Source organism: Lissotriton vulgaris, chromosome 9 (genome assembly GCF_964263255.1).
Source record: "Lissotriton vulgaris chromosome 9, aLisVul1.2, whole genome shotgun sequence".
NCBI lineage: Eukaryota > Metazoa > Chordata > Amphibia > Caudata > Salamandridae > Lissotriton > Lissotriton vulgaris.
Window position 1 is genome coordinate 1131836768 of NC_141697.1, and position 25926 is coordinate 1131862693.

At 46.1% G+C, this 25926-nt stretch overlaps 1 protein-coding gene across 4 annotated transcripts in view; it reads left to right on the forward strand.

Moving 5' to 3' along the window:
* Positions 1-25394, forward strand: part of CARD19 (caspase recruitment domain family member 19) — a 136206-nt gene extending 110812 nt beyond the window's left edge. For 3 of the 4 annotated variants that reach the window (XM_086939159.1, XM_086939161.1, XM_086939160.1), the window contains 3 exons: positions 5274-5333; positions 19596-19667; positions 24158-25394. In XM_086939159.1, the coding sequence (XP_086795285.1) occupies positions 5274-5333; positions 19596-19667; positions 24158-24276 (251 nt within the window). In that variant the 3' untranslated portion in view covers positions 24277-25394. The remainder of the gene's footprint in view (positions 1-5273; positions 5334-19595; positions 19668-24157) is intronic. The other variant, XM_086939162.1, reaches the window with a different exon arrangement.
* The last annotated feature ends 532 nt before the right edge of the window (positions 25395-25926 follow it).

The window sequence follows — 25926 nt, forward strand, 5'->3', positions numbered from 1 at the left end:
ATTTTGCCATTTGCATGGCTTCGTTTTATTTTTAAAATGTCATCTTTATTTCCACTTTTTATATTTTGTGGGCAGTGCATACTGTGCTTCTTTAAATTCACCCTACTGCTTCTTGTCTCTCACCTCTATTCTTCCAATATAGCCATGCCTAGTTTTGTATTATGTCTCAACATCGCCGTTTTCCTTTCATCACCAGTCCTATCTTTAAGCTGTTGCTCTTTTTCTTACCAACACCACTCATTCCCCCAATTCTCAGCTTTTTACCTTGCAGCCTTGATCCATGTTCGGTATCCAACATTGTCCTTCTTCTACTCCATCTACGATCACGTGCCTTTAACCCCTTGCATGCTTGTGACGGAACCGTTCCGTCACAAGCCTCGGGTGAGCTGTGCTTGTGACGGAACGGTTCCGTCACGGCCTGCCCCCCGCGCCTGCGCAGTGCGAATTCCGCGCCTGCGCTGACGAATTAATGGGCGGGCGGGTTTGTGACGGAACCGTTCTGTCACAAGCACAGCTCACCCGCGAGCCGTGACGGAGCGGTTCCGTCACAAGCAAGGAACCGCCGCGCGGCCGCCTCACCCCCTTAGCGCTGCGGCGGAATAGCCGCCGCAGCGAAGGGGTTAACTACCAACACTCAACACTCCTTCTGGTTTTCCCCTCTACCCATTTGCTTTACATCTCTCTCTTCCAGCTTTTACTTCAATCTAATCCCTCTACCTCTTCCCCACACTCCTGCCTCTGACGTCTCCTCAGACTAATGAATCTTACTCTCAAACATATTGCTTGCTTGTAATTCCCATCACACAATCTATCTTGTAGTTCTCAATTACACCCTTTACGTGTCACTCCCACGGACAGAGTCGAGCAAAAATAAGAGAAAAAGAACATTTACTAAACATTCAGATACAATACACAATTCAGAAAAAGTTATGAAAATAACAATAAAAGAAAAGGGATGGAAAGATTGGGAGCAAAATGAAGAAAACAGAAAGGTACAAGGAAAAGGAAAAAAAAGAAAATATGAATCAGGGAATTCTTAATAAAAAGAACTCTGCAGATTTGGTGGAGGAAAAAGAGTAAATTGCGACCCCAAGTTTGCCCTGGCTGAAAAACGAATGCCCATTAGGGTTCCTCCTAGGCTAACAGTGAAAATGAGAATTAAACAGACAAAAGCCCGAACTCTTCTATATGTTACATGAATTGCCCATTATCACACAGTATAGCTGCAGACCATTAGAATGGCCCTTGGCCCAGAATTCTACCACAGGAAATAGCAAGCAGCCAGATCCAATCGTTATTTAGCTTATATTTTCATAGTCTGCAATAGTGACATTGTAATTAGGGATAAGTCAGCATTTCCATTAAAAAGGCACTTGTTGTTTTCTTAATAAGTTTGAACTGTTCAACGAATTTCGATGACATTTCCCCAAAAAAGGTTCATCCAATTTGGGTTCACCATGACAAGTTTTGTGTCGATGTGTCAAGGGAGAGGAAGGGTCCAAAAGTAATTTTCCCATTTTAACTCCCATTGGATTCTGTCTTCTCCTCTACAGAAAAAACAGCTGAATGGAATTACACCAGATTTGACAAGAAAGTAAAACTCTGCTCTAGGAAGTGCCCAGTATGATATAAAGCCAGTCAGAACTTTTAGAGCAATTATCCTAGAGAAAAAAGGCTTCATGGTGGGCTTGAATGGCTTAAAATTTTTTAGAGCCTTCTATTTGTTTTTTTTAAAAAACATTGTTTTTGTAAATAACATCAAACAAGAAATTACATTAATCAACACTAGTATATCGTGGCATCCTCTGGAACTCCTCTGGTTCAAAAAATGTCCCATTCAAAACAGGCAACAATCACAATGCTGACCCAGCCCCTCCCCCATCCACCCTAGCCGCATCTCACGGCGGTATTTCCATGGAGATTTTCTCCTCTCATCCGGTCAACTTGTTCACCTTATTCCATGCTTGGATCACCACTGCCATGGAGGCCATACTCTCCTGCCTCGCTGGGTGGCTGTCAAGCGCCCTCAGAGAGCCCTGTCGAGGTAGAGCCCTTCTGTCCGCCATAAAGGCTGGACCATGCTGGTCTGCAAATGTAGTGGAGCTTCAGATTGGGCAAAGCAATGCCCCCATCATAAACTCTCTCATGAAGGTATCCAGCACTATCTTAGGGCAGCCCCATCCCATAGCAATGTCCTAGTAATCAATTGCACTGCCCAAAAAAACCCTCACGAGAAAGTGAATGGTGTATTCTGTTGTACATAGAAGAATTTAGGTAAATATATCATTTTGTAGTGCGCCACTCTAGCCATCTGGGACAGCAGCAGCTTCCTCCATCGGTCCACATCCTCTCTGTAGGGACCAAGTAAGCTCCCCAGATTCCTGCTTAAAAGACGCAAGGGTCAATAGTAATATAGAAGCCCAGGTATTGATACCAGGACCCGGACCACTGCAGGGGGCAATCCCAATGCTCTGGCAGATGCCAACCCGAAGACGCGAACACCACCGACTTGTGCCAGAGTCCGTCACAAAGACATTGAAGATTCCCAACACCCGGGGAATGGACGGAACAAACCAGCCAAGTACAACTTGCGTCAGCCACACCAGGAATTTTTCTGCCTTATTACCAACCCTGTATAGTCTATGTTACGTAGTCCTAAGCTGTTTCAGTGCCTCTTCATCCTTAATCTGCCAGTTCTTCTCCCTCAGGATTTCACAGCGATGCACCAGTGCTGTAGTCGGACTGGCCGGATAGCCCTCCTCTGTTAGCAAAAGCCCTTGCTCCATGTCACCCAGTTTTTGAGTCACCTTCTTCCTAATCCCTGAGATCCTAGAGATCAGGTACCCTGTGCCACTAGTTTATATGCCTCTCACAGTGTTACCGCCAACGCCATGGAGCCCCTGTTATCAGTGAAATAGTTCTCTGCAGCCGTCCCTAGGCCCTATCTCATGTCCCGATCCTTGAGTTACAAGGAATCCAAGCACCAGGGAGGATGGTAGAACCTGGTCTGCATCATGAGCTGGTTGTAAAGCGGTGCATGATCTGAAACCCCGTTGGCAAGAAAGTGGTGTCTCGATATCTGTGTGCCTGAATCTGTGGGACCAGGAAGTAGTCTAACCAAGAGCCTGCCCAAGACCTGGAGGAATCTTAGGAAAACTGCCTTTAGATAGGATACCTAGCTCTCCAGAGGTCCTGTAGCCTCTGTACCCGGGTAAAATTACTTAGTCTCTGATTGTCCCTCCCCATAGCACACGCAGCACTTTGTCTATCTAGTTCTTAATGCATAGTCAGATTGAGGTCACCCCCAATAATCAGCAATGCTGTTGGGGCCTGAAAGATCCACAGTTCCATCTGCTCCAGAGCTCAGGACTGTCAACCCTGTGGGGACATACCTGGACACCAACACACTGTCTCCCCATTCAACTTCCCCAGAATTGCTGCATAGCATCCCTCCAAGTCCATCCATATCTGTGTCACCATCAGGGTAAAAGACCTATGTACCAGGATGCCCATCCCCCTGGTGCCAGATGTGAATCCATAGTTTGCCACCATCATGTACTGACCATGACCCAGTAAAACCCAATTGTTACCCTTCTGGTGTGTTTCTTGTCGGAGCAGTATGTCCAGGTTATGTTTATTCAAAAATCTACACACCGTACCTCGTTTGACCCTGTGGACCAACCTATTCACTCTCCAGAATATAAAGGACAAATCAGGTGGTCCAAACTCACTCTCTGGCCTTTCTGGCCTACCTGTCATGTCTGTCATCCCACTTGAGCCAACCTACCTGCACACATCCCAGCCTCGATCATCCCCTAGATATCATTACAAACCCCTAATCCCATCCAACTCCCCCCTCCCTACTACCTCATGTGGTGGGGTCCAAACTAATCACCGCCTAGTGCTCGAGATGTCTGTTGTCACTTCTCCATGAACTACTACTCACAAAACAAAAGCAAAGTTCACAATCTGAGACCTTGCATGTGTTAGTGGGCTGGGTCTGTGTGTCATCCATAGAGAGTCCCCTACCTTCGCTGAACCCCCCTGCCTGTCTCCTACCTTGGGAGGAGTCTTACGTGCTCGCCTCCAGGGCATTGGTCTGGGTCTCTCCATTCTCTGACTGCATCTGCCAGTCTTCACTGTCCAAGGCTTGTGACTGGATCCAGCTGATCTGGTCTCACCTGGATGTCTCCGTTCCTCTCTGTCCCCTGACTACTGGTCTCCAGCCCACCAGCCAATCCCACACTTGACTTGCAGTATGGAAAAACAGGATTTCCCTTCCACCAGGGGTTACAACTTTACGGTGAAGAGAATAATGTATTGTAGACTCTATGTCTGCAGTTCCTCTTTAACCTTGTCAAATGTTCTGTGCTGTGCCTGTCCCTCCTGTGTAAAATCTGGAAAGATCATGACCATGTTGTTCTCAACCCTGAGGGGCCCATGCAGTCAGGTAGCACACAGTACCGCCTCCCTGTCCCTATAGTTCAAAAGTCTAGCAATGATGAGTCAAGTCCATGCCCCTGGCTGATGGAGAACCCCAGGAACTCGAGGGGCCCATTCTACTTCAAACTGGGAAAAGAGCTGTTGTGGTCGTGAAAAGGAACATAGGAGGATTTCAACAAATTCTTCCATGTTCCTGCTGTTCCCTTTCTCGGGCATGCCGACCTGACATACTTTATTCCTTCTCAAGCTCCCTTCAGCATTTTCCACCCGAGTATGCGGTGGCTAGTGGTCCCTCTGATGTGCTGTACATCCTCCTGCAGCTGCCAGATGGCTCCACCACGGCCTCCACTGCCCCCGCATTCACATCATTTGCATGTCCGCCCACAGGAGAGCAAGGACCACCGCTACCATGTCTATCTTCTATTCCAAAGTTGACTTGGTGTCCCGCACGGCCAACAAGAAGTCTCACGGAGAGCTCCCAGTGCTCACAGCCAAAGTTTACAATCTGTAAATTATCCATAAATATGTATATATTTGGTATTTTTAGGCTTTTCCAAAATATCTACACCTGAAATAAAAAGGTTCATCTAATCAAAATGTGTGTGTATTTAAATGTGTCATTTCAAATGTGAAAATGTGTTGGTCAACGCTAGTGCAATGTGTATGACAAGTTGACAGGCTTAGACGAAGGAACACATTCCACGTGTATTTGCATATCAGGAGGTTCACTTCTGGGTAGTGAACACTGAATCATAGTTTTAATGTTTGGTCTTCAGATATGCGAGTGCCTTTGATGAACATTAACTTATCAGTCTTTCTTTTCTTCCAAGATACCTCAGAGTCTCCAAAGATATGCACAGATCAGGAAAAATATATCTTAAACGAAAGAGGTAAGTAAAGTATCATTTAGTAAGACAGTAGAACTAGTAATCGTCACATTAGTTAGGTTCATCTGATTACAAATATTATTTCTATTAAAAAGGTGCATACTATTTGTGTGCAATAGACATCTTAGTGGGCAAATTGTTCATGATATTAACTGGTGGACAAGACTTTGCCCAGAACATCTGGAGAAGAAACCTGCAACTCTTTAGTGATTGTAGACGCTGTCAGGCTAAAGAACTACCAGAAAGACACTTAACGGAGGGGCAAGCAGCCATGTGCTATTAGACCACAGAAAACTATCCTATGGTCAGTTATCCTATGAGCAGATCATGCATGCTTGCGCAACACTTGAAATTGCTGAAGAACATCTCGGTGTTGCACCTGATGTGACTCTGCACGTCCTCCCTTTGTTTTTTGTGTTATCACTATACCTAGACACATCTGGAAGCCCCATCCTGTGGTGCTGGTGGCTCTGTACATCCCTTGCTGCTGCACAACACTTGCAAGGCAGCTTCACATAGACGAGGCCCTGTAACTTTGGTCCCACTGGGCCACCATCCTGTTGCTGCTTCCTGCCTGTGGCTGTTTCTCCACAAGGCCTTTAGCTGGCCACAACCAAAAAAGGCACAAGGGTGCAGATGGCATACATTTTGGGACTGCTTCCTGTTGTTTTAGGACTTTAAATGATTTCGTATTGCATAAATATCCCCTGGAGCCCATGTCCAAATTGATGAGGTGCTTCTAGCCATTGAATTATGTATGTTGACCATAAAGCATAGCTTTTATTTCTTTTTGGCTTCCTTCATATATGACTATTCTAATAACTGATTCATACTTTACATGTTGTGCTTTGCATTATACTGCCTGCATCATATATTGAGCAGATTCCATTTGTTGATTGTTAAGGGAATAGGTTTACAGATATTCATATCTGGAGAATTCATTTAGCATGTGTACGTTTTGTACTGAGAATGATGCTCGCATGCAACAGCAGAGACCCTGTGGCCTCCTGCATCCTATCAATTTGCTGGGTACCTCTGGCAAGAGAGGGAACAACATAGCCCTCAAGAGACACTTTGATTGACAGCTGGATAACGGTTATTTGGCTCCATCTTCTGCCTTTTTTGTGGAGGTGATGCATACCCCAATGCGAAATTCAGTGGAGTTCAGCTGGCAGCATTGCACCAGGGCTTCAGACCCTAGTAAAACAAAATAAATATTTTATGCCTCTACTACTCTTGTGGCCGTCTTAGTAGGTCGTAAAAAAATACATGTATCCAATGTAATCCTCAGTGATCTATGTATCTAAAGGTATTATACACTGAAGAGCATTTTTGAGTGTTCACACCCGGAAGACATTACTTTGCTTTGAGAGAGTCCTTTCGAGTACAGTGAGGGCTGACAACTTACCTCACAGATCTGTGGAATTCTATGACAGCTCTTGAGGGCACTGGGTTGAAGGTTGAGGTTGACATGTGCTGAGAGGGCTGACATATTGATAACTGTGTTGAGTCGATAGGTCAGTTTTTGAAACAATCGTGTTGCTGCTTGCATTGAATATGCCAGATGCAGAGTGATGATGTGGTATGGAGAATGTGGAAAGGTTAGGTGGCCTGGTGTGTCTTTTCTAAGTGCATTAGAGGGTAGAATTTGAGAACTAGCCTACAGGAGGATCCAGTGAGTTGCCATTGGCATCAATCAGAAGTGTGATGTTGACATTGTGCAAGATTTCGAAGACTGCTTCTTTTAAGGTCTCAAGCATCTCCTGGAAGTTTGATGTCACTGAGGAAGACGTTCTAATATTTAATAAAAGTTTTGAGGATGAGGTTGAATACTTTTGTATGAAAAAATTAGTGGGCACCAGGAGGCATTGTATTGAGGTTTAATGTGACTTTGAGGCCTGCAGAAAGCAGGTTGGAGTGTAAGTTTTTGAAAAGCTTGAGTGAGGGCAGTTTGTAGAGCCTGCAAGGCCATGCAGCTCTATGCATGATTGAAAGATCACTTGTCTTTTGGAGAAGTCCGTTGTGTGGAAAGCAGCATCTTGAAGGAACAAGAAGAAGTATATGTTCTGGGATGAACAAGACGGTCACACCTCTCTGACGAAGATTGTATCCCAGTCGCGTGTTGTTATTGTATCTGCACTGTCTGCTGCATGCGTCACTGTGGAATGGGCTTTGAGGAGCAGTGCATAGTGTGTCCCATATACCCTTTAAGAATGTTGGGTTGGCTGTCTGTTCTTGGATGTTTTTTTCAGATGGTTTGTGTCCAGGTGGTTGGAATTCTGTTGATGGTGCACGGGTAGAGAACACATGGTTATTGCTAATGTGCGGAAATAGGAACCAGATTCAGTGAGTCCTTCTAGGCCTTTCCAATCCCAAGCAGAGGCTGTCCTTGTGTCCTTCTACCCCTTTCTTTTGACACAAGCTGGTAGCACAATTGCGTCAGAGTAACCTACCCAGAACTGACAAACATTCCATTAACAAGCTAACACATTATACGGTAATGCACGTTATGACCCTTATCACATTGAAACTATCCAGTGCTAAGGTACAATGCTGTGTACTGTGGCATTATTTGGTACTATGATAACCAGTATAATTGAAATGCCACACCATAGCCGGTCTAGTGAAAACCAGAGAATCAGCTCACCAGTCTCACATATTGCCACTTCATAAAACTCTTTTTAGCCCTATGATGAAAGGCAATGATGCACTATAAATCTTTCAGTAGACTCAAGAGGCTTAAGGGCGGATTTACAGGCCCCATGTGCCACTTTTGCATCATTGTTTACATGTTAAAAATGACACAAAAGGCACGCAAGGGGCTTGTAAATCTGCCCCTTAGTTTGCAAAACACAATACCGAGGCCCGTCCCAACCAGTCAGTGTTCATCTTTGTTATGTTCTAAGAGTTGAACAATTAAGGCACCCTCAAAACACTCCCTTCTTGCACCATGAAGACCTAAGTGAGGAGGAATCTGACCTCAACAGATTTGACCTACACTTCTACCAACCGCGTTTACTCAGACCTTGTCATTTACAGGGGCTGCTGGTGACATTTGAAAGTGGTGGGGCGCAAACTGATTTGCATACTGCACCGTAGCGAGCGAGTGCAGCGAGCATGCCCGAACCTCATAAGGGGGGTTTGGGGGGGTTACCCCCTCCATGAAAATCTTGAAAAAAAAGAAGAAGAATCGTGCATTTTCAAGCAAATTTGAGAAAGCAGGAAGGTTAATAAAGCAATTGTGAAAGTGCAGTTATTACATTAATAGATGGCATAACATAGGTAGCTGCTTATTCAGTATAACCACAGAGATTCATACATTCTGTCCTATTACGCTCAGGTGCTGAATTCAGACTATAAGGCTTTCATGAAAATCTCAACTCTAAGAGTAGAAGAAGTTGCACAGCAGTTGGGAAACAGCCTTCACAAAGCATTGGGAACCACGCCTTTACCATGTTTCATTAGAACGCATGTTCTGCACATTGCTGCACGCTGTAGCTGACTCTGGCGACTGGGCCTCCTAAACAAGTCTGTGGGGAAATTCAGGGAAGGATCATACCATTTCCTCATAAATACACGCTCTGCTTAACGCAGGTGGCAAACAAAGCTCCTTGGCAAACTCTAGAGGGGTTCAAACAGCGTTGTTTGTTGTGAAATTCAAAGAGTGACTGACTTGATGCTGCTTGACACAATTTTGCATGACATGGAAAATGTCGTATTAAGGCCCCTTAATTACTGAACTATGAAGTGGTAGCTTTTTTGAAATGTGTTCATCAGATCCATGATGAATATGTCCACTCCCTTATTGCGTCAAATGACTGAGAAGCCTTAATCTATTGCCACACACTTACACTTTAGAACATATATTTCAATGTGGTATACATCCGTTTAGGGTCAATCATGCGATAGTGCCATCAGTGATTGCAGCATAAGTTACTTGAAAATCTCACTACTGGGCCTATTTGAACATTTCCTGGATGGCACGCGCCACTTCACGTCCCTGTAGGCATTTTCTGCCGTTCAACATAATTCCTCAAGAATACAATATACAAGACAACATGTTTCACATTAGCCAATGCTATTTACCCCCGCGCACCTAGCATAAATGTATTTATGTAAACTGGCACCTTCACCGTGATTAATTAAAACAATGTTTCATCTTCGTTATTTAATGTAATTCTTTTAATTGAAGTTTAATCGTACCCAATATTTGGAAGAATTTTAATTGACATTTGCAGTAATTAATTCGCCAGCATTGCCACTTTGTCTGAGGAATTTAAAAAAATAATTTTGATGTTATAGATTGTCCAACCTCTGCTGTGAAGTGCCTGCTGGGAGCATTTCATCATCCTACCGAACCCTCCTGCTGATCAGAGCTCTGCCTTGTGAGGCGCGGGAGTAGGGGGGGTTGCGAGGACTTGTTCTTACAGTCGTGAATCGCATTCCTAATGTATTCCATTATCAAATTTACCACCGAGCAAATGGGGCACCACAGACCCCTTCTGATACCACCCACCACAGTCCACAGACCAATGATTGAGACCATCCCCTCCTACAAGGCCAAAGAAGAAAGGCTATTGCAGTTGCCACAGACATACTATACTTAACTTAAGTTAACTTGAATGAAAAGGTTAACCACCTGAAGGCTCTGCGTACTGAGTGAATCATTCATTGATACTATACTAATGTCATGTCTGAGTATACCCTGCCACACCTATAGTGGCCAAAAACGATTCAGAAAAGGGGGTGGTGATGAACAGAGTGTCTGAATTAAGCAGACCACTCTTACCCAGTCCAAAGATCAGGGCTTGATCCATCACCGTTTTTTAGCTCACTGCACCATCCCAGCTCAGAACCTGGCTATATGCAAATCAGTCTGTCCCTAGCCCAGTGCATCTTGGGAACAGGGCAGACTAAACTACCAAGCCAATTCTTCACCAGAAAGGAGACAAGCTTCCGGGGACCGGTTTCTGGCATTTCAGCCGTCGTCGGCCCGGCTTGCTTGAATCCTGATGGTGCAGTGAGCAAGGGACTCATGTCTGAGTATACCCTGCCACACCTATAGTGGCCAAAAACGATTCAGAAAAGGGGGTGGTGATGAACAGAGTGTCTGAATTAAGCAGACCACTCTTACCCAGTCCAAAGATCAGGGCTTGATCCATCACCGTTATTTAGCTCACTGCACCATCCCAGCTCAGAACCTGGCTATATGCAAATCAGTCTGTCCCTGGCCCAGTGCATCATGGGAACAGGGCAGACTAAACTACCAAGCCAATTCTTCACCAGAAAGGAGACAAGCTTCCGGGGACCGGTTTCTGGCATTTCAGCCGTCGTCGGCCGGGCTTGCTTGAATCCTGATGGTGCAGTGAGCAAGGGACTAAACCAGCACCCCCCTGGTCACTCTGTATGGGGGGAACCGAAATGCGCATGCTCGGGCTAGTTTCAGCCCCAAGCTTCACTTGCGCGCTAGGGGTACCTGTCTTTGCTGCTGCAGCCCTTCTGTCACTCAAGCTGCGCAGGACAGCCCCCCTGCGCGCAGCGCACTCCCGCAAAACTCGGGTGCTGCCCGGATTCCAGGCGGTGCTCCGGCTCGGCGCTTAAATAAATTACTCATGGCGAATATTTTTCAAGTACAACAGTATTTATTATTTGCCTTGCAGCCGCGGGTCCATGTAGGCTAGTGGGGCTATGCCCCTACGCCCCAATGGACGCACCGCGGCTGGTCATTTAACCCCGAGTGCTCTGGAGTGACCATAGCATTAATGTAGTGCTTCATGAAACTCCAAAATAGTTTTTAAAAAAACAACAGCTTTGTCACTCATTGTACTAATATTCACCATAGAAACCCTCAATCTAGTATAAACAGACACCTCCACCCCAGGAGCACAACACCACATCATCATCACCTTGCATGATTGTGATTCATAGAGTACAACCTACTCCAGCCAAAGAGTGGGCAACACTCTGTACAATACAAGAAAAACATGAAAGTCCTGAGGCGCACCCACCTACACACATAAGGACAGATTTATGTTTCCTCCCGCATCCCTCCAAATCAGCAGGAATGCGCCAGGAAAGATGTGTGACGTAAGTTTACCCTTGCGCCACCACAGATGCGCCGCATTTACAATGCGGTGCATCATGGTGCAAGGAAAAACAGATGCGTGTCGCATCTGCTGGTTTAAGGTTGGCTCAGTGCTGGAGTTGTGTCGCAGGCGTGACGCAACTCCAGCACTGTTCCAACCTGGCCTATCCTCAACATGGTGCGTCACGCCTTACGCCTGCTTCGAGCAGGCGCAAGGTTGTGACACAGCTGCGTTGGAAAAGTGCCTGAGTGAAATCTTGTAGATTTCACTCAGGCACTTTTCCAAGGCGTTCCTGCGCCGGAACGCTCGCCCCCCCACCCCCTGCGCCAGAACGCCCTCATGAAACCTGACGCAGGTTTCATGTGGCGCAGGGCTTTACAACGTGACCCATCTCCCTAGATGCGTCACGTTGGAAATAAAGTGCAACATGACGCATGGTTTACGCCGCTGCTGCATCTCAGAAGTGACGCAACGGCGGCGCAAATGTGGCGCAGGGGGTCGTAAATCTGCCCTATAAAACGTACAATGAACTGCTAAGGTGAAATGCAACTTAGCATCGCACTAATCTACTCAGCCAATTCTAAACCAACCATCGAGCGTGCTCACTAGTACCTTCACACAAACACCAACAAACATCAGACACAGCCCATTAATGCTCTTCCTAGTTCAGCAACAAAGAATGCCCACGTCTAGAATGTGCTACGATTCCACGGTTGTTAGCGCTCTACAAATGCAAACAGTATTATAAAACAAGCATTTACAATGCAACGGTCTCGCCTTTGCAAAAGTTAGTGCTTTTGGCATTGTAAATGACAAATGTTTTATTTATGTGTTGGTTTTGGAAACAGATAAATAAATGGCATTGTCATGAGTAGTAGAGAGTGAGTAGTAGAGAGAGTAGTAGAGAGAGTAGTAGTGAGTAGTAGAGAGAGTAGTAGTGAGTAGTAGAGAGTGAGTAGAGAGTAGTAAGTGAGTAGTAGAGTGTGTAGTAGAGAGTAGTGAGTGTGTAGTAGAGAGTAGTGAGTGTGTAGTAGAGAGTAGTGAGTGTGTAGTAGAGAGTAGTGAGTGTGTAGTAGAGTGTGTAGTAGAGTGTGTAGTAGAGAGTGTGTAGTAGAGAGTGTGTAGTAGAGAGTGTGTAGTAGAGAGTGTGTAGTAGAGTGAGCAGTAGAGACTAGTGAGTGTGTAGTAAAGTGGTGAGTGTGTAGTAGAGTGGTGAGTGTGTAGTAGAGTGGTGAGTGTAGTAGAGTGTGTAGTAGAGTGTGTAGGAGAATGTGTAGTAGGGAGTGTAGTAGAGTGTGTAGTAGAGAGTGTGTAGTAGAGAGTAGTGAGTGTGTAGTAGAGAGTGTGTAATACAGAATGTGAAGTAGAGAGATTGAAGTAGAGAGATTGAAGTAGAGAGATTGAAGTAGAGAGATTGAGGTAGAGAGATTGAATTAGAGAGATTGAGGTAGAGAGATTGAAGAAGAGAGTGTGGAGTAGAGAGTGTGGAGTAGAGAGTGGAGAGTCTGTAGTAGAGTGTAGTAGAAAGTAGTGAGTGTGTAGTAGAGTAGTAGAGAATGTGTAGTAGAGTAGTAGAGAGTAGTAGAGGGTGTGTAGTAGAGTGTGTAGTAGAGCGTGTGTGTAGCAGAGTGTGTAGTAGAGTGTAGTAGAGTGTGTAGTAGAGAGTGTGTAGTAGAGAGTGTGTAGTAGAGAGTGTGTAATGTAGAGTGTGTAATGTAGAGTGTGTAGTAGAGTGTGTAGTAGAGTGTGTAGTAGAGTGTGTAGTAGAGTGTGTAGTAAGTAGTGACTGTAGTAGATAGTGTGTAGTAGAGAGTGTCTAGTATAGAGTGTGTCGAAGAGAGTAGTGGCTGTAGTAGTGAGTGTGTAGTGAGTGTGTAGTAGAGAGTAGTGACTGTAGTAGAGAGTGTGTAGTAGTGTGTAGTAGAGAGTAGTGACTGTAGTAGAGTGTGTAGTACAGTGTGTAGTAGAGAGTAGCGACTGTAGTAGAGAGTGTGTAGTAGAGTGTGTAGTAGAGTGTGTAGTAGAGAGTAGAGTGCGTAGCAGAGAGTAGTGACTGTAGTAGAGAGTGTGTAGTAGAGTGTGTAGTAAAGAGTGTGTAGTAGAGTGTAGTAGAGAGTAGAGTGCGTAGCAGAGAGTAGTGACTGTAGTAGAGAGTGTGTAGCAGAATGTGTAGTAGAGAGTAGTGACTGTAGTAGAGAGTGTGTAGTAGAGAGTGTGTAGTAGAGAGTGTGCAGTGATTTGAGTTTTACATCAAATTAAAAACGGGAACGGAACAAACTCATCCTATACATTATTGTGGTAGGTGCCCACGCATATAGGGTTAAATGATGCGTTAGATGCCACAGGTCCCACCAACACGCTTCCTTTATGATAGGAGAATGCCCAACATCGCGGAGATTTGCTCTCTGTTCTTCCCGGATATTTGTATTTTCAAATGTATAATGTTATCCTGCTAAACGAAGACGATGCTCAAACTATAAAAGAAGAGGGTTTCACAGATATGTTAGTCCTTCCGGGCAAACGAAATGACCCAAAGAAAGATCAAGTGACAGTTTAGAGCTCCAAGTGAGTCTTAATAAAATCAGTGTCTGGAACGCATAGCATCAAAAAACGAGCGGGGCATCAAACTGCAGTGTCATTCAATCAAAGCTTCAAGGCTTCTGAGCGCTAGCCGAGAATTATTTTTTGTGAAGCACTAATCACTGTGGAAGGTGCCCCTGCTATCCCAGATGTGAGAAGTCAGTCTGATATGAAAATAAGCAGTATTTGGAATGAATGTATTTGGCAGGGGGAAGGTGGGGCGGCGCAAGACCGTACTGACGAGTGAACAGGAGCCATTTTGTACTGAGTGATTCTGCCTGTGTGCATGTAGACAAACCAGGCAGCAGCATGAGCATGTGATTCGGTAAAATAACAAGCATTTACAATGCAATGGTTTTGCCTTTGTTAAAGTTAGAGCTATTGGCATTGCTCTTGACACTCTGAAGCTCCACTCTGCATTCTGAAGCTCCACTCTGCACTCTGAAGCTCCACTCTGCACTCTGAAGCTCCACTCTGCACTCTGAAGCTCCACTCTGCACTCTGAAGCTCCACTCTGAAGCTCCACTCTGAAGCTCCACTCTGAAGCTCCACTCTGAAGCTCCACTCTGAAGCTCCACTCTGAAGCTCCACTCTGAAGCTGCACTCTGAAGCTCTACTCTGCACTCTGAAGCTCCACTCTGCACTCTGAAGCTCCACTCTGAAGCTCCACTCTGCACTCTGAAGCTCCACTCTGAAGCTCCACTCTGCACTCTGAAGCTCCACTCTGAAGCTCCACTCTGAAGCTCCACTCTGAAGCTCCACTCTGAAGCTCCACTCTGAAGCTCCACTCTGAAGCTCCACTCTGAAGCTCCACTCTGAAGCTCCACTCTGCACTCTGAAGCTCCACTCTGAATCTGCACTCTGAAGCTCCACTCTGAAGCTCCACTCTGAAGCTCCACTCTGAAGCTCCACTCTGAAGCTCCACTCTGAAGCTCCACTCTGAAGCTCCACGCTGCACTCTGAAGCTCCACTCTGCACTCTGAAGCTCCACTCTGAAGCTCCACTCTGCACTCTGAAGCTCCACTCTGAAGCTCCACTCTGAATCTGCACTCTGACGCTCCACTCTGAAGCTCCACTCTGAAGCTCCACTCTGAAGCTCCACTCTGAAGCTCCACTCTGAAGCTCCACTCTGAAGCTCCACTCTGCACTCTGAAGCTCCACTCTGAATCTGCACTCTGAAGCTCCACTCTGAAGCTCCACTCTGAAGCTCCACTCTGAAGCTCCACTCGGAAGCTCCACTCGGAAGCTCCACTCGGAAGCTCCACTCGGAAGCTCCACTCGGAAGCTCCACTCTGCACTCTGAAGCTCCACTCTGAAGCTCCACTCTGAAGCTCCACTCTGAAGCTCCACTCTGAAGCTCCACTCTGCACTCTGAAGCTCCACTCTGAAGCTCCACTCTGAAGCTCCACTCTGAAGCTCCATTCTGAAGCTCCACTCTGAAGCTCCACTCTGAAGCTCCACTCTGCACTCTGAAGCTCCACTCTGAAGCTCCACTCTGAAGCTCCACTCTGAAGCTCCACTCTGAAGCTCCACTCTGAAGCTCCACTCTGAAGCTCCACTCTGCACTCTGAAGCTCCACTCTGAAGCTCCACTCTGAAGCTCCACTCTGAAGCTCCACTCTGCACTCTGAAGCTCCACTCTGAAGCTCCACTCTGAAGCTCCACTCTGAAGCTCCACTCTGCACTCTGAAGCTCCACTCTGCACTCTGAAGCTCCACTCTGAAGCTCTACTCTGAAGCTCCACTCTGCACTCTGAAGCTCCACTCTGAAGCTCCACTCTGAAGCTCCACTCTGCACTCTGAAGCTCCACTCTGAAGCTCCACTCGGAAGCTCCACTCGGAAGCTCCACTCGGAAGCTCCACTCGGAAGCTCCACTCGGAAGCTCCACTCTGAAGCTCCACTCGGAAGCTCCACTCGGAAGCTCCACTCTGCACTCTGAAGCTCCACTCGGAAGCTCCACTCTGCACTCTGAAGCTCCACTCTGAAGCTCCACTCTGCACTCTGAAGCTCCACTCTGAAGCTCCACTCTGAAGCTCCACTCTGAAGCTCCACTCTGAAGCTCCACTCTGCACTCTGAAGCTCCACTCTAAAGCTCCACTCTGCACTCTGAAGCTCCACTCTGAAGCTCCACTCTGAAGCTCCACTCTGAAGCTCCACTCTGAAGCTCCACTCTGAAGCTCCACTCTGCAGCTCCACTCTGAAGCTCCACTCTGCAGCTCCACTCTGAAGCTCCACTCTGAAGCTCCACTCTGCACTCTGAAGCTCCACTCTGAAGCTCCACTCTGCACTCTGAAGCTCCACTCTGAAGCTCCACTCTGAAGCTCCACTCTGAAGCTCCACTCTGAAGCTCCACTCTGAAGCTCCACTCTGCACTCTGAAGCTCCACTCTGAAGCTCCACTCTGAAGCTCCACTCTGAAGCTCCACTCTGAAGCTCCACTCTGCACTCTGAAGCTCCACTCTGCACTCTGAAGCTCCACTCTGAAGCTCAACTCTGAAGCTCCACTCTGCACTCTGAAGCTCCACTCTGAAGCTCCACTCTGCACTCTGAAGCTCCACTCTGAATCTGCACTCTGAAGCTCCACTCTGAAGCTCCACTCTGCACTCTGAAGCTCCACTCTGAAGCTCCACTCTGCACTCTGAAGCTCCACTCTGAAGCTCCACTCTGCACTCTGAAGCTCCACTCTGAAGCTCCACTCTGAAGCTCCACTCTGCACTCTGAAGCTCCACTCTGAAGCTCCACTCTGAAGCTCCACTCTGAAGCTCCACTCTGAAGCTCCACTCTGAAGCTCCACTCTGCACTCTGAAGCTCCACTCTGAAGCTCCACTCTGAAGCTCCACTCTGAAGCTCCACTCTGCAGCTCCACTCTGAAGCTCCACTCTGAAGCTCCACTCTGAAGCTCCACTCTGAAGCTCCACTCTGCACTCTGAAGCTCCACTCTGAAGCTCCACTCTGAAGCTCCACTCTGAAGCTCCACTCTGCAGCTCCACTCTGAAGCTCCACTCGGAAGCTCCACTCTGAAGCTCCACTCTGAAGCTCCACTCTGAAGCTCCACTCTGAAGCTCCACTCTGAAGCTCTACTCTGCACTCTGAAGCTCCACTCTGAAGCTCCACTCTGAAGCTCCACTCTGAAGCTCCACTCTGAAGCTCCACTCTGAAGCTCCACTCTGCACTCTGAAGCTCCACTCTGCACTCTGAAGCTCCACTCTGAAGCTCTACTCTGAAGCTCCACTCTGCACTCTGAAGCTCCACTCTGAAGCTCCACTCTGCACTCTGAAGCTCCACTCTGAAGCTCCACTCTGAAGCTCCACTCTGAAGCTCCACTCTGAAGCTCCACTCTGAAGCTCCACTCTGCACTCTGAAGCTCCACTCTGAAGCTCCACTCTGCACTCTGAAGCTCCACTCTGAAGCTCCACTCTGCACTCTGAAGCTCCACTCTGAAGCTCCACTCTGAAGCTCCACTCTGAAGCTCCACTCTGAAGCTCCACTCTGAAGCTCCACTCTGCACTCTGAAGCTCCACTCTGAAGCTCCACTCTGAAGCTCCACTCTGAAGCTCCACTCTGCAGCTCCACTCTGAAGCTCCACTCTGAAGCTCCACTCTGAAGCTCCCCTCTGAAGCTCCACTCTGCACTCTGAAGCTCCACTCTGAAGCTCCACTCTGAAGCTCCACTCTGAAGCTCCACTCTGCAGCTCCACTCTGAAGCTCCACTCGGAAGCTCCACTCTGAAGCTCCACTCTGAAGCTCCACTCTGAAGCTCCACTCTGAAGCTCCACTCTGAAGCTCTACTCTGCACTCTGAAGCTCCACTCTGAAGCTCCACTCTGAAGCTCCACTCTGAAGCTCCACTCTGAAGCTCCACTCTGAAGCTCCACTCTGCACTCTGAAGCTCCACTCTGCACTCTGAAGCTCCACTCTGAAGCTCTACTCTGAAGCTCCACTCTGCACTCTGAAGCTCCACTCTGAAGCTCCACTCTGCACTCTGAAGCTCCACTCTGAAGCTCCACTCTGAAGCTCCACTCTGAAGCTCCACTCTGAAGCTCCACTCTGCACTCTGAAGCTCCACTCTGAAGCTCCACTCTGCACTCTGAAGCTCCACTCTGAAGCTCCACTCTGCACTCTGAAGCTCCACTCTGAAGCTCCACTCTGAAGCTCCACTCTGCACTCTGAAGCTCCACTCTGAAGCTCCACTCTGAAGCTCCACTCTGCACTCTGAAGCTCCACTCTGCACTCTGAAGCTCCACTCTGAAGCTCCACTCTGAAGCTCCACTCTGAAGCTCCACTCTGCACTCTGAAGCTCCACTCTGAAGCTCCACTCTGAAGCTCCACTCTGAAGCTCCACTCTGAAGCTCCACTCTGAAGCTCCACTCTGAAGCTCCACTCTGCACTCTGAAGCTCCACTCTGAAGCTCCACTCTGAAGCTCCACTCTGAAGCTCCACTCTGAAGCTCCACTCTGCACTCTGAACGGTCAGACTCCAAAAATCGGCCCTAATCACAATAGTATTATTTCACCTGCGTGAATATAAGTCTTTGAAATTCTGGCCAGTGGTAATACACACAAGTAATATAAAATTGTTGTTCCAAAGAGCATTAAATGGAAATAAAACAAGTACCAGACCCATTGACGCCTGCACCTTAAAAGTGAAACTGACTGAAGCAAGCGCCAGGGCCACGTTGAAAAAAAAAGCCACACACATTAGATGCAGTCAAGGCGCGCTCACGAGGTCAGAAGGCACTCCACAGGAACAACTACCAGACACATTGTTTCATTTCACTCTGAAAGTGCAGGCGTCAAAGTGAAACTGACTAAAGGAAGCGCACAGCCAATTAGATGCAGTCAAGGCGCGCTCACGAGGTCAAATCTCCAAAGGAGAAGCTCGTGACAGCCTGACTACAGCAGAAAAAGCTCGTAACAGTCTGATGTCCACAATATTCCCAGAAAAGTGGCAACATAAGTTGTCTTGCATAGACAGCAAAAGCTTCGCTTTTGCTTTCGTCTAGGCGAGACCTAAAAAAAAATAACTCGTAAACTCACTACTCGGAAACTAAAGACTTGAAACAACGTCATAAGATGATTCAGTTTTACCCTGTTTTCTTCGCTAGTAGCATGGAATTGGCGTTACTTTCATAGTCCACCTACTACCGGTAACCTCTTGACGTACAAGAAAATACTGTAAATGGGAAAATGCAAGATTTACGAACCTCGACATGTGCAATTACAGCTGGCGCTTGGGGGTGCGCGTTGTGTGTGATTGCACTGCCCTGACATAAAATGACCTACCCTACAATAAATCTGGAAACACGTGCAATCATCATGACTTTAATTGGATGCGTATTCAAAAGAAAATGGAAAGTAAATGGGGCTAGCCCTAATGTATTCATGTTTAATATCGCGGTATGTTCATGTAGTTTAACTCATATTTTATTTCAGATGCATTACGTTTTTCGGATGAACTAAATTGGATATGTATTTGGCCTAAAAATAGGCAGGCAAGATAAAATAAATCTCTTTTTAAATCTCATATGTTTTTACTTAAATTATGAATTATGGAGCACCTAAAATGTACAAAATTGACAAGTGTTGAATGTGTTTCTTTTCTAGGGCCAGTGTTCTTTCTCGCCTGCTTTAGTGTTGCCGCAGGACTTGCGTTTTTGATGTATTATTGCAATCCAGGTAGGTCATGTTTTGCTCTTTTAAACGGATGCAGAGAATGAAGCTCATGAGTCTGTGCATATAAACTTGTTTATAGATGCGCCCCAAAAAAGACAATAGATCGAGGTGTCCATGTATCATTGTCCTGGTCACTTCGGGTTTCTGTTTTCGTGAAGCATTTGCAATGTGAAGTATCCATTTCTTTGAGCTGTGAGGGATGTATCTATCCAGCACAGCCCAAACAGGCAGGTCCCAAGGATTCACAGAAGCCCTGCCTTGTCAGCATGCATTAGACATGGTTCCTTCTGCAAATCTATGAAACCATTTGTATTGCAAAGTGCAATTATTACATGGTACGCCCCTTTAAGAGACAGGGTTGCCATACAAATAAAGCATGGCAAGATACTAAAGGGATATGAATGAATGAGCATGTCGCAGCCCATGGGGACTTTGTCTGTCACCTCTCAGTTGCTCACAGCAGTCATTCTTCAGCGGAAGCTGTCACACAGGGACTGCTTCCGCTGTAAGACTATTTTTTTTTTTTTTTTTGGTAAACCTTTATTATTTCAATAGGCAAGTACAGGTATGGGCCTACAACCATCACGGCTGGCCGCTAGTACGAATAGATCAAAGCAAGACAAGCAAATCGTAGAAAACAGTAGTCCGCCACCCGCCAGCACAATTCTGAAAATAAGTTACATCATCCCACCGACTGCCACATATAGAACAGGATTAGGAAAGGTTTCTTTTTAAATGTTAAAGAAAAGCAGGATCCGGAACCGTATATTCAGTCAATAAAAAAGTACGGGATTGCAATATTACAGGATATTCCTAGACAGGATGACTGTAGTCAAAGTAGTAGCGCTGGTACGTTTTAAACAAGATAAGCAGTAAAATCTAAACACATTGCATCATCATAGCAAACCGGCCATCGCGCCTCGGGACGTCCCAGGAACATCTTCCCTAATAGCACAGACTATAAAGGTATAGGAATACACTACCCAGATCCCAGAAAAGAAGAAAAGGGGAAGAAAAAGGGCCATAGAAACAATAAAAGGACAATAATAAGAGGACCCATCCCCCCAACCCCCCACCCTGCACTCCTGTAGATGGCTACGGCCTACCCCCCCTAGCAGTGTGCCTGTCGCCCTAAGGAACTGAAACCCCCGAAAAGAAACTAGTTCATAGAAAAAGGAAAAGAAAAAAGTTACGAATAAAGTGGAGGAGGATCTCCAGGCCAGCACCCGGCCCCACCCCACCTCGCGCCAACCCTCTGCATAGTAAACAATGTTAAAGCAGATGTAGTCAAACCACACAAGGGTGAAAGGATACATTGTTAGCCCGCAAAGTTACATAGTCTCAACAGTCCCAGGTCTCGAATACATCCATCAGCCCGTTAGCCATCCCTGCGTGGTAAAATCATCTCTAGCCCTGGCCCACCCTATCAAGCTCACCCACGTGTAGCAACCAGCTAGCGTCCGAAGAAAGTGTGCCAAGAGACTCAGGCAACCCGAGTGGGGAGAACAAGCGGACATGCAGAGGAGAGTCAACGCGGGGATCAAGCCACACCAATATGTTCACCAGACGTCGCGGCCAAGTTGTGCATGAGGTCCCTTGCAATTGAGGAAAAATAGTAGTTCCATTCCCCCTTTGAGAGCTCGTCGGAGCATTCAAAGGCGCTGCGTGGTCAACCAACCCCTTCGGCGTCCCAGGTCCAGTGGTTCCCGATGCAGGAGAGACTCCCGGTGGCCAGCTAGGAGTTATATGGGTCGGGTCCCCCAAAGTATCTCCAATCTGTAGGGTATCAAAAGCGCAGCCCACTGGTGTGAAAACAGACAAGGTTGCAGTCGCACAGGATACGACTGGCGTCTCCGTCCTCGGAGTGGCAGTAATGGCGTCCAGTTTCTCCCCCAGGATTCGTGCGTCTCGTTGTAGAGCTTCGCGGAAGGCGCCAAGGGCCAGAACTAGGTCTCCAACCATCGGCCCTTCACAATGCACCCCGATGTCAGCACACCTCCCGGCCCCGATCATTCCATCGCCGTGGGGCAGCCGAGGCCGGGTATAGCCTTCACGAGCCGCCCCTCGATCGGCAGCCATCACTGTGGAGGACCGGGAGTGTGCCCCAAACAAAGGAGAGGGGGAGGGCACGGCGCCTCAAACAGGCCAGGAAGACCGGGTGCAGCAATCAGGGCCACCAACACCTCCCTATGGGCCCGGTCAGAAGTGAAAACACTCTCCTGCTCAATCCGGAGGGTTCCAACTGATATCAGGAAAGGCTGGATCCCACGTCTAATGTCCTACGCAGTGCCCGTTCTGGGGGCTGCAGCCCGTATGGCGGTGGGTCGGGACCTCTCCGTGGCACCGCAGAGTGAGCTGAAGCACAGCCAAAAGATCGGAGCAAGGTTTACTCCCGGTCGGGCGATCAGGCAGGATTGCAACTGGTGGCCGCCATTTTCGCTCCGGCGGTCAGCGTTGCAGCCTACTCCAAGCCCCGGCTCCGACGTCCCCACAGGCCGCAATAGAAGACCGGACGTATCTCCGGCATTAAGGCAGGTAGGGATCCGGGAGACGCGTAATCGTCGGCCACGTACTTTCCCCCGCACGAAACCGTGATGCGGGCACAGGATTGCGGCCAGGATAGAGGCGCGAGGATAAAAGGGTTACGGAGCCGGGCGCCTATGCGGCCATCGCGGTCGCCGGCCTGGCTCCTTCCCCTGTAAGACTATTCTTGTCTTTCTATACTATTCTTGGCATTGCTAAAGGCCTGGCTACCCAAAGGGCCTCCCAGTGCTAACAAATTATACCAATACCTGCATCCTCACAGAGTTAAATAAACAACAAAGGGGCATAGTATCAAGAACGGCGTTAAAATTATCGCCGGTTTAGCGGAAGAAAACTGCCGCTAAAGCGGCGATAATGGGCTTGATAATATACCCTGGAGAATTCCAATAGCAGCCCATGTTCACACCAGAACATGGACTTCTATTGGAATTCTCAAGGGCATATTATCAAGCCCATTATCGCCGCTTTAGCTGCAGTTTTCTGCCGCTAAACCAGGGATAATTTATAATGCCGTTCTTGATAATATGCACCAAAGTCTTTAGCTGCTTCCTGAAGCTTAACTCATCTTTAGAACTCCACCTTGCTGCTTCCTTGTGTTGAAATTTGCAGCTAGTTCTGTTATTGGCTGTGAAAGGACAAAGGCCGGAGTTACCCCTAACGAGGGATGTTTGCCTCATTACAAAACACAGCACCAGTTTATGCTCCTACAGTCTCACCCTGGCGGTGCTGTGCTGAAATTAGCACTGCCTGTCTTGATAGACCCGGAAAGGGCCCAGGCTTGCCACAGCACACAAGGGGTGGAGCACTGTGACCTGGATCAGCATCAATACCCATCATTTGCACTGTGCTTCCCTCGACTGGGAGAGTTCCACACTAGAACCACCCGAATGGGGTCCTCTGCTACCCTTCACGTTCTAACATAAATTACACTCTCTTGCAAAGTCCCATTCAAACAGGTGCTGAGATGCAGAAGAATCCTTAAGACCGCTTTTCCGTAAGCATGTTTCCATAATGGGGGCTTCTACAAATGCCAAGGAGATCTCCACATTTTCATGGGATATGCCCCAGGCAAATTAGAAAGCAGTACCTTTAGAATGGTGCACTCAAATTTAGCAATTAGGCGATGCACCGTGGTCTCTATTGGAGTCAAATGTTTTGTACTGTATTTTGTTTGAGGAATACAGTCATTTATAGATTTGTATTACATGCTCATAGCTTGGCAACTGTCATAAAGTAATTGCATATATTACCCTGAACTTTCTTCTGCCACACCCAGAGAAGTACTTTCTTACCTGCACTAATTTCAAAAGGTTTCCTATAAATGCTATCCCATATTATACCAAAAAGGTTTTGGTAGTATATGATCTGAGCTCTGAAGTTGCAATGCTTCTCCACAAAACGTTGTCACCAGGTGGCCCTTTCTATTTAAAGGTTCAATGACAACTTCTTTATGTGCGATGTATTTTTTTCTAACATTTAGATCCTTGTTTTTGCTTTTTCTCTTGCTGTCAATGATACCAGGGCTCCTCTAAAATAGGCTTTGAATGCATCCCAAGTCATACCTGTGGATGCCGTCCATACATTATTCTGAAAAATTATTTAATGGAATATGACTGTGTAAGCTGTTTAGATTTGAGCAGTAAAAATAGATCCCCCCTCCAATTGGAAGGCTTTACCCGACCAATTGGGCAGTAGTGCTAGGTTTTTCCAATCAGGGTGATAGGCGGATGATCAATATTACAGGAGATAGCAGCCTTTCTAGTAAAGATTCACACATGAAATCAATATATCATAAACTCAAAATGATATTTATTGCCTAAAGGGAGTATTAGTTATTAAAGATCAACATTTTTTCACTGTATTCTGTTTTATTCATAACATAGCAATGTACGGTGTACTTCCGGGACTATCTGCCATCTCATGCTGACAATTGCTCTTTTTTTCTGCAGAAGATAAAAGTGCAACAGGGGTGAAGAAAGTTGTGGGATTTTCTGCCATTGGCTTTGGAAGACATGTTAGAAATGTTTTGATATCGTACGTGGAGGACACATCAAAGAAAAAATCGTAACCAGAGGAAAAGTTTTTCACACCAGACAAATAACTCTGAAGCAGAAATCAATGATGCTCAATAACCTGTGTTAACTGCACTACTTTTATACCAAAGATTTTGCAAAAAAGCTTTAACAGTTTCGTTATTGCTACATTTTTACAAATGTCATGCTACAAATACATACATATATATTTTTTTTCTAAAGGAATGGGTGGTCGTTGAAATTGCTTATTTTAAAATATTTATCACTTTATAATATGTTTTTATATAGCCAGAAAATTGTAAAATATTTTATGGAAAGTGCTTGTCAAAATAGTAATACAAGATTTAGGTTTTAAATATAAGGAAACATAGGATCTTCAGAAAAATTCTGTGTCTTTTAAACAGTTTATTTCAAATGGGGTGTATTTCATCAATGATTACCCAATATGAATAGGAAAGTTGTATAATTCATGTTATACCGGCCAGTTTTATAACAGTACTGTATGTGAATTACCCAAAATAAGATGCACTGACCCCAGTGGGCAGAGTAGCTAATACCATCCGTACCTTCAAGGAAGGGAAGATGTCTCTCCAGACCATACACCGCCAAGGCCATATTATACAGTACCACCTTCATTACAACTGTAATGAAGAAGCATACATCCTACCAGGTGATGCAAAATGGCTCAGAAAGATGGGTGCTCATGGCTGACATTTATGTGACCTGCAAGTCACTAGTTCAAATTCCAGAATGATCTGCTCAGCCTTTCATCCTTCTAAAGATGAAACATTGAATATCAATAAATTGTGTAATAGTAACACCTGTTATTTGCAGTTCTTCCTAGGGCATAAACTGTGGTATTAAACATTGTATAAAACAATGTATTATTGTGTGGGTGTCAAAATGGTTGCTAGCAATGTTAAGCTTAAATTTACCAGGAAAGAAAACACATTTGGCCTGGGTGGTTTTTCCTTCGCAGTAAAGTGGAAATAGAGCTATGCTGAACCCAGGCTTCTGTAACCAAAGGCATCTTTGAATTTTGCAACTGGTGACAAGTGTGTCAAAAATCACTCAGTGTACTTTACATTGGAGAAGTCTTGTTCATATTTGATGTTCCTCATAATATGATATTAAAGTGTATATATTTTCATTTTGTATCAGCATTAGTGTCGTTTTGTGGCTCTGGGACAAAACACTGTATAGTAAGTATATGATTGGCTGTGCAAAAGCCTGATAGGCTAACTGGCAAATAAATGTATGGACACAATACAAAAGAAACTGAAATCTGAGATATGAGATACAAAATTTAAAAGCAAACATTTTGGAGAGGAACGCTTGGATATTATGCTGGGTCACGTATTTAAACAAGCATTGACAAACCCAAGAGACTGTGCCTTTGTGCAGTTTCAGTTTAATTTCTTCTTTCCTAAACAGCAGACCATTTCTTATCAAATCCTTACTGAAGAAAAACAGTAGTTCCCAAATTTCTGTCACCTCGACTGTACCTTTTTCCATATACAGTTTCAAACTTATCTGCTACAACTATGCAGAAGGCCGATATGTGCTTAAGAATATAAGTTTTATGATTTTCATAATCAAAGAAACAAGCAAGAAATCATTTCACTTTAAGCATTTTCAATATCATATTTTCTAAAAATCTACTTGTAAGTTACTATTGCATTATA